Below are 9,463 nucleotides of genomic sequence, written 5' to 3'. Positions count from 1 at the left end.
GAACCATTCGTCTCTTTATTGCGGCTGGGCGAGATTGACATTTGGAGTATCCTTTTCCAACCAGGTGAGTAAGTACGTGGCATATCTCCCCTTTTGTAGCTTGGCGAGACATTAGGAGTACTATTCTTGCATCTTTTGCGAGCAAGTATGTAAAGTAGCCATCCTGCAATCTTTGAGTTGAAACCATATCTTCTTTCAAGTTATCGAAGAAGTGCATGGGGTATCCTAAACTTCAAGCTTTGGAGTAGAACAACATCTTCTTACAATTTGTAAAAGAATTTTATAGAACGTCCTTCTCATGATTTGACGAAAAGATAAATGTAGTGCTCCATATTTCGAGCTATGGAGGAGAGCATCTCGTCCTTCAACCTTTATCGAAAGAAGCACATGACGCAATATTTTTTTCATGCGGCTGGATGAAAAAAATATGGCGCATTATTCTTTAATCTTTGACGTGGAATAACTATTTCTTTTAACTTACCAAAGAAGCACATGTCGCATACAAAGAGCTAACATCCTCTTTTGGCTATCCTGAAAAGGAATTGGCTCATTTTTTTTTTTGCTTAAATGACTGTACTTAGAATGAAATCTAAGTTGCCTAAGTGCCCCAGAAAAGAGGATCAAGTCATTACGTAGTTCAAAAAAAGTATAAGTTCTTTTTTTTGTATGCAGTTTATACTCGTGCGGACAAGGAGTATAGCAACTTGAAAACTTTGCTCAAATTTGAAGAGCTTTACATCTTGAAGACTTGCTCAAATTTGAAGAGCTTGTAACTTGAAGTCTTTGCTCGAATTTGATGAACTTGACTTCTTGAAGACTTTGCTCGAATTTGAAGATTTTGCTCGAACTTGAAGTGCTTTGTGACTTAAAGACTTCGCTCAAATTTTGAAGAGCTTTGCAAGTTGAAGATTTGGCTCGAATTTGAGGAATTTTGTGACATATAATTTAGGCTCGTGTATCAAGGAGCATAACAACATACAGTTTAAGCTCATGCGTCAAGGAGCATTGTGACTTGCAGTTTAGGCTAATGCATCAAGGAGCATTGCGACATGCAGTTTAGGCTCATACGCTAAAGAGCATTGCGACTTGCAGTTTAGGCTCATGCATCAAGGAGCATTGCGACTTTCAATTTGCGTCAAGGAGCATAGTGACATGCATGGACTCTTCGATTTCCGTTTCGGATGAATACTTGCCCCCATTCTCGGCATCGTCTACTTCTTTTTTGTCATGAGTCTCAAAGATAGACAACCTTTGATCTCTACGTATAGCCATACTCAATTCCATATAATGCGCACAGGTGGCCAACTCTTCAAAAGTTATAGGCTTTATTCCTTGCAAGATGTAGCGAAGGCCTCAATGCATACCTTGGATGCACATTTCGATGCCAGAAGTTTCGCTAAAAAGGTCTTTGCAGTTGAGGCTTAAACTCCTCCAACGATTGATCAATTTGATAACTGGTTCCTTCTCCCGTTGGCAGGCATTTGCAAGTTCAATCATGCTCACAATGCGTCTCGTGCTATAGAAGCGATTGAGGAATTTTTGCTCGATTTGCTCCCAACTATCAATGCAACCAGGTTCAAGATCTGTGTACCAATTGAAAGCATTTACTTTGAGAGATCGAACAAACTTCTTGACAAGGTGATCATCATAAGTTCCAGCATCATTGCACGTCTCGACGAAGTGTGCAACATGTTGCTTGGGATTCCCTTTACCGTCAAATTGTTGAAGCTTAGGGGGTTGATATCCGCTTGGCATCTTCAAGTTATCAATCTTTTGTGTGTACGGCTTTGCATATATAAGAAAAGATTTAGGCGAAGGCTCAATTTTATCTTTGATGGCCCCTATGATGAAGTCCTTCAATTGCTCAACATGAATCTGTCCGACTTGGAGCTCTTTGGTCATTGTTGCTAGCTTTGTAAAGGACCCTCCTTTCTCATGAATTTCTGGAAGCTTCCTAGGTGTTTGGTTTGATTCTTCCTCCGTCATACTCTCCACCTAATTCATCAACTTGGAAAGTTTATCATCTTGATATTTCATGTACTTTGTCAAGCCTTCAACTACTTTTGTCAAATTTGTAAATTGTTCTTCTATAGTAGAAGCTTCAATCATCATCGTTTGTATGATCAACGCAGAGGATGAAGAATGGTATGGAACATCACTTGGATACAAAGCATATTGTGGAGTGACATGAGGAGAGATTGGAGAAAATTTGTTGCTCAAGACGTCATTATCTTTCTACATGAAGGGATTGTGGGACTAGCGGTGGCATTCTTTTGAAAGGCTGAATCGCGCCAAAGTTCGTTCGACCACCTCAGCAATGTTGTTCCCTTCTTCTAGCATGTACGAAAGAGGATCTTACTTCTTTTGGAGAAGATGAACCAAAAACATGAGTTGTGGACCGCACTTCAAGCATTTGTTGTCTTAACGTCTCGGCTTTGCTTCTTTTGATTTGGCCAACAATCTCTATGACAACTTCCAATCTGCTTTTGGAGTCAGATCTAGAGTTGATTTTTATTGAGGTCATCCTGGTGTACTTGAACTTCGAAGAGAAGAGATGAGAGGTAAAGATGGTCCAACTGGGCGTGCCAAAATTTATAACAACTAAATTTCGCTCCTGAAAAATAATAATCAAGATAAGAAATATAACAAGAAATATTATATTCGACGTCAAGTGATGGGGTTATAATCTCTAAAATGTCTCTAAAATCTAAAGAGATGTAATCCTTTGATTCTTCTCCTCACAGACGATGGTTCAAGAGCTTGAGAGCTTGATTTTGAACTTGACGGATTTCAAATTTGTAGGACGTCACGAACAATTTTAAGGTCGTCAGGAACAAAGATTTGGTGTTGGGTTATCACGAACGAAAGATTTGAAGCTGCCCGCCTATGATTTGAGTTCGCCTTTGGAATTTGACCACAGACGACGGTGGCAGATATGGATGGAGACCTTGATGCTATTCTTTAAAGCTTCTTTAGTCTTTCCTTCTACTTACTTGCTTGTCCCTCTAACCCCTTTATATAGGTATGGGATGGAGTAGGCTCCAAGAAACCCTTAGTAGGTCATTGGGCTTGTGGCTTATGGGCCGACTCATTTGATAGAAGACCAATTGACGGGCTAGCCCAATAATATATTGGACTTTCATTTAAATTAATTTATATTAGATTTAATCAATCGACCCGATTATACTAGCCCATAATATTATTTGGACTAATATGTATTTAATATATGATAAAAATCCAAATTACTTGTAGATTTAAATTTAATAAAATTTTAATTGTCTACGTCAACTACTATGTCATTGTAATAATATTTACTTTCATCGTTTAAATAAATACTATAATTTATTTTAAATATTAATATATATATATATATATATATATATATATATATATATATATATATATATATATTTAAATTGAAACATGCGTACCGTAAGACTAGTTAAAGAAAAAACTAAAGCACATAAATTAAGACGGTAAAAGATACTACTAAGTAAAAGTTATTTACACATTTCAAACGCTTTTTTCCGAAAGCTTCATTCCGAATGTCGTTCAAGTACATAAATCTATTATTTTGTCGTCATTTCTTTTCAGTACCTTCAACTCTACCATCTTTTGGAATTTCAAGAACATATGGGGCCCGAAGTGCAATTAACAAAAAAACAAAGGAGTACCTTCACAAAACTACCTATATGTATATGTATTGATTGGATTACGCATATTCCATCCAACTATTTTTCAATTTAGGGTTTCTACTGAATCCGAAAAACATCGAACCCTAAAGATCCATACAATTTCAAAGCAAATTCAATCCAGATATGAAGGGACACAATCCGATTGAGGTGGCGAAGACGGTATTGGAGGTGGCCGACGTGGCATGGTCAGCGGTGGAACACTGTCACCACCATACCCATAATCACTCCGAAACGACGCCGTATGATGTGTCTGAACAAGATGATGAATTGAAATCGTTGAGGTCTGAAAACGAGCGGCTGAAACGGTTGCTTCAACAAAATCTTGTGCTTCTTCAGAGCATGTCACAATCTCCTTTATTACTTCAAGATTGTCCCCCTGATGTATGTTTCCCTTTATTCCTAACACAATCCCTTTTCTCCCTCTAGCTAAAAAAATAGATTTTTTAATGTTTTTTTTAAAAAAAATAATGTTGTGTAGCTTCATGATCGTCTGTTAGCTGCTGTCGAGTCCGGAAGCTTTTTGAAACAGCTGGAATCACTCAATCGAAATTCCGTTGATGGGAATGGCTGTCAATTTCCTTTCAAGGAGCCTACTGGTTCGTGTTGTTCTGTGTCCTTTGATATTTAGTTTTTGTCAGTTATAGTTGCAATATTTGCCCCAAGAGTGTGGTCTATATGGTCAATGATGTGGATGTAAACCTTGGAGACTATGGTTCAAATCCCCGACAAAAAACTAGGTGATATTTAACCATCCACCTAAACTTTGGTGGGCAGAGTTACTCTGCTATCCGTGTTGGTGGAAGGTAGTAGGTACCGAGTGGAATAGTCGAGTACACACAAGCTGGGCTGGACAATTTCGCGTTATAAAAAATAGTTGTAGTAATATTTGTTGACTCTCGTATATTAAAAGAGATTAGTCGTGGAGTAGGACGTAGGATTGAGTGAGATTGGATGAATCCCAGAATATATCCATTCGTTGGAGGTGGGGTTGAGTCATAGGGATTTAACTAATTCGTATTTTGAATGTCTTGCCCTGTTTGTTAATAAAGGACATCTACTTAATGCAGAAAAGTAAGATGTGCTGGAAGTCTAAAGGTTTACCAGAGTTGAGTAGTTGGTTGATGAGTATTATGGGAAGTGGTGTTTCCCTCTCATAATGTATTCCATTTTCAAAAGAGGGTTTTTCTTGTCATCTTACTCTTAATAAATTGTTGGATTCAGGTACCTTACCTTATAAAAAAAATAAAAATAAAATCGAAAACATATAGATATTGTTAGGTTCTGATTTACCCAAGCAAAATGTTTTTAGGTTCTGACATGGAGACGGCAGAACTTCTGGTAAACATGAGCCTTGAAGAACCAAGTTGGTGGGTTTGGGTGACTGAGGAAATGGTCCCCAGCAATTTTGAAGAAAGAAGTGGAATAGATAATGAGAATTACGTGATTGTTAGTGAGGAATATGTTGTAGATGCAGTTGCCAACTTTATGGCTAGATGCATAGTATCCAATTCGAAGGCTCAGGTACAAGGCAATTTATATATTTTTGCTTGTTTGTCATATTTCAATTAGGGAAAATAGCAATTTTAGTCCCTGGATTATTGTTTTATGTTATTTGATGAAGCAATTTAACCTTCAATTTAAACAATTGTGTGGTTTAATCCCATCATTGATTGTAAAATAACAGACGTTAGATAGCTCCATTCTGGTCTTTGCTTCTCTGGTATATTAGCTTTCTTTCCACACAGACCACCCCTCTGTCTTCGATGCAGATGGGTCGGATAGTGTAACACGCTAGTGATTATTAGGGGAAGCAAGATGTTGAAACTAGTGGGGAGGAATTTCAGATTTTATATCCCCCACTCGTACGACTCTAAATTGATGGATAATGTTGAAGAGCACGTCTTTTGGGCGGTCAAAGGTAATGCAGCCATAGAAGAACTTTGTTGAACCGCAGAAACTCTTCGAATTGATTGGCTAGGTGCTAAATTTGATATCCGGCAGAATTCCTGATGATCCTCCTAGAATGGATCAGATTTCACCATTGCCACCAACCGTTGTCACAACTTCCCTTTATTACACCCTCATCGCACTCCTGTCATCCCACCTTCCTCGTGATTAAGTCTCTTCACTTGCATGTTAGTCTTTGGTGTGATTGCTATTGGTGAACCCTTTTTGCAGAACAACTACTTTGTATAGCAGATGTGGACTCCCAAAGTATGTAAATAATTTGGTAATAGACTTGAATCAAGAACAAGCTAGTGCAGAAGTAGTTGAATGTGCATGGGTGTAAAGAAATGCTGGGTATGTGTGCCTAAATACCAATTAGGAAAATCAGAGTGGGAGCTATATAACTACCCTATATCTTCCATCAATGATTGGATTAAAACTGAACATTCAGTTAACTAAAATTTAAATGTGCTTCATCAAATAACACATGGATTGAAACAACATTAACTCATGGACTAAAAGTATATTTCCCTTTCAATTATGCTGGGGTCATGTCATTTTTTTCACTGTTTCTGTGTATTGCAATTGCAGAAGATGTCTCCTGAAGAACTGCAAAAGAGTAAGTTACTATTTGTTCTCTCCTATTATTTCTTTGTTCTTCGTTCTTTTAACATAAAACATCCAGAGTCAGGCGTAAAATTCAATGATTAGGTGATACAGATTTTCATTACATGGCTTCTACATTTTCTTCTTCATGCTTTTTCTCTTTTGTTTAATGGATTTATATGTATAGGCATGGACATGTTTTAAGATGGGGAGCCTTCTCAAGATTTAATGCTGGATCTAACCAAATACTTGTTAGGAATAAATTTTTAAGTGATAGGTTACTTCTGATAGTCTTCCTTTAGATAATGTTTGGCCATCCATTTTTTTTTGGTGATTATGTGGTGTACAATAGCTCCAGATCTATGAGATTTATGCTGTCTTGTTAGAGAATTGCATTCAAAATGTTCGAGAGGGAGCGGAGAAAATGCACCTTTTTGGCTAAGTGCTAGAATTAGAAATAGATTTGATGAGAGAAGATTCATTGGTTGAGTGATTGTTAGAGATTGGTTAATTGATTGATTGTTAGTGGAGATTGATTGGTTGGTTGGGTTACTTGATTGGTTGTTCCTTCTTATTTCCATTGTGTGTTTATGATCTTTACTTGAGCATCATCTTATTATGTGGTCTTCAACTTGATTTACAGCCTTGACAAAAGCATTAGAAGGCACAGGTAAAGTAGAAAAAATGTTCAACATTTGGCATGCAGCACAAACGTTCTACGTCCTTTCCACCTGGGGACTTGCTCTAGTGGGGTGAGTACTCATTTATTATTTTTTGCTTCCCTGTGTTTCTAATCTTACATACTACAACAAATGGGGTGGCCTCACTTTACCATGTTTTCCATTCTAATTCTTCATATTTCTGGTCTTGCATGTTTTAGAAATTTTTGTATTTGGACTGGAACATCAACGACTTCCATAGAATTTCAATTGAAATATGTAAATGTGATCTGTGAAATTTCTTGGATATTTTAGGTCCTTGTGTAACAATACAGAACTTTTGGTTGAATTATGTAGATCAGTTAGTTTAGCTTTCGCAGTTGAGGCTTCAAATTCTAGACCAATTTGTAAACATGATCAGACTATATCCTTAGAGAGATATTTTGGTGCAGATTTTGTTCTTTTGATCTCTGTACATCAAATGCATCTGACTTGACCATGCATGAACTATATTTTGAAGGGATTGACATTTTTGTTAGGACATAGAGGTACAGTGACTAAACCTGTTGTTTCTGCAGGTTGTACAAGAGCCGATCTGTTGTCAGACTTGCTGCCAAAGGGGTTCACAAGACGAGCAAAATGGTTCTAAGGGCTCTTTGAAGATGTTTTTGCTGTGTGCTTTCAACAGGATTGGTTGTGAATAAAGCCTGTAAATATTAACTTCTTGTACAGTCTTGTAAATCAAATCAACCTTATGCGTCTTCCAATTTATTTCTGTGCTGGAATATTGTATATAGTGTGCAATTTGAAATCATATTACTTTATTGAGCTTGCAATTATCACTGCAGAGTCGACCTTATGTTGTACTTGGTTACAATTGGATGATTCGAATGACCACCTTTATTAATATCTTGTATAGACAAGAGGGGTTGCTATGATGGTAAGCAACCTCCACTTCCAACCAAGAGGTTGTGAGTTCGAGTCTCCCCAAGCAAGGTGGGAAGTTCTTAGAGGGAAGGATGCTTGGGGTCTATTTGGAAACAGCCTCTCTACCTCAGGGTAGGGGTAAGGTCTGCGTACACACTACCCTTCCCAGACCCCACTAAGTGGGATTATACTGGGTGGTTGTTGTTGTTGTTGTTATTGTTGTATACCCTTCTCACTATCAGTTATATTTGCCAGAGCAATGAATGTATTACCAGTTTTGATGACCTCCTTGTTAGCCACCCTTTGCTTCATATTATTGCCCTTCCATGTCTCATTCCTTGTTCTATTATTCTGATTAACCTCATTATCCTCCATTCCTGCTTGTTGTGCATTCTCTTTTGTTTTCTCTGCCACTACTACTTCCTGCGGCTTTTGTTGTTGCTCTTCAATCTGTTTTCCTTCCTTTCAGTCTCATTTTTTGTTGTTTCCTGCATTCCTTGTCTCATGCCCAGAGTTCCTGCATCTTGAACGCAACACTAGCTTCCACTCATATCTCACCTCTTGTTCTATAATTCTTCCATATTCCTTCTCAAACATAATGCCTGATGGATATTGTTGGTTTAGTTCGGCCTCTACAAACACTCTTGCAAATGTCAATCTCATGTAGTTGCTCGTCCAGCTCTAATAGAGATTTCCCAACCAAGCTAGCGATTTCTGTTGGAAGAAATTCAAAAATAGCCAGATTTACAAGTGGTCATTCAAAAATAGTCACAATTTCAAAAGTAATCGAAATTTAGCTACTTTTCATGTAAAGATAAATCTAAACGAAAACACTGTTCAAAATCCGAAAAATATTTCAGTATAATATATTGTAATTTCAGTATAATATATTGGAACTCTAGTATATTATATTGGAGTTCCAGCATAAGTATACTGGAACTCCATTATAAAAAAATAGAGGACTTTAGCTAAATAAGCAATTAAAACTCGAATCATTATAAGATGGGATTTTTACCTATCTATACCATATATCAAACCTTATTACCCTCAATGTTTAAGGTTTGTGTTTATTACATTTAAGCATACCAAATTACCATTTCTATACCATAATTCAAATTAGGGATATAATTAAGGGTTCATTTATATTAGGCATAATTATAGGATTGTATCTTCCCATTTTCTCTTTCCTTTCATCTCAACTATTCACAACACATACACAACTCACGATGCTCCTATGCTTCCTCTCGTTGATCATCCCCAACTGCCCACCACCGTCGAAGAATATCATATTTTCAGATTCACAAGAAAATTTTAAATTCTTTGATCGAACCGCTTGAATTCCCACCGGAAATAATAATGGCAGAGAGTTCGAAATTCTTTGACCTCTTTTTTTTTGGGCAGTGGTTGAAGGTTACTGGTTAACACAGTCGATTGAAACTCGAAGAAGAAGAAGAAGACATATTTCCAGAATTTGTAGATATTTTGTAGTCAAATTAGAGAAATTGTAGATAAATTGTAGAAGATTTGTAGAAGTTTTAGTCTTCCCAATCTACAATTCATCTACAATTTATCTACAATTTATCTACAATATATCTACAATTCTACAATTTAACTACAATTTATCTACAG

At 37.0% G+C, this 9,463-nt stretch overlaps 1 protein-coding gene across 1 annotated transcript; it reads left to right on the top strand.

Annotated features, from left to right (window-relative positions):
- Positions 1–3,712: 3,712 nt before the first annotated feature.
- Positions 3,713–7,728, top strand: LOC107827987 (uncharacterized). Its single transcript, XM_016655231.2, has 6 exons — positions 3,713–4,076; positions 4,174–4,291; positions 5,005–5,216; positions 6,234–6,261; positions 6,892–7,000; positions 7,486–7,728. The coding sequence occupies exons 1-6, from the start codon at positions 3,819–3,821 to the stop codon at positions 7,565–7,567; spliced, it is 807 nt and encodes a 268-aa protein (XP_016510717.1). The 5' UTR covers positions 3,713–3,818; the 3' UTR covers positions 7,568–7,728.
- The last annotated feature ends 1,735 nt before the right edge of the window (positions 7,729–9,463 follow it).

This window comes from Nicotiana tabacum, chromosome 6 (assembly GCF_000715075.1).
Source record: "Nicotiana tabacum cultivar K326 chromosome 6, ASM71507v2, whole genome shotgun sequence".
NCBI classification, from domain to species: Eukaryota; Viridiplantae; Streptophyta; class Magnoliopsida; order Solanales; family Solanaceae; genus Nicotiana; species Nicotiana tabacum.
Note: the sequence above shows the minus strand (reverse complement) of the source record. Positions and strands in the feature narration are given on the sequence as shown.

Coding starts and splice junctions, on each gene's coding strand:
- LOC107827987 (XM_016655231.2), top strand. CDS start 3,819: ATGAAGGGACACAATCCGATTGAGGTGGCGAAGACGGTATTGGAGGTG. Junction 5,217..6,233: donor TATCCAATTCGAAGGCTCAG/GTACAAGGCAAT, acceptor TTGCAATTGCAG/AAGATGTCTCCTGAAGAACT. Junction 6,262..6,891: donor TCCTGAAGAACTGCAAAAGA/GTAAGTTACTAT, acceptor CTTGATTTACAG/CCTTGACAAAAGCATTAGAA.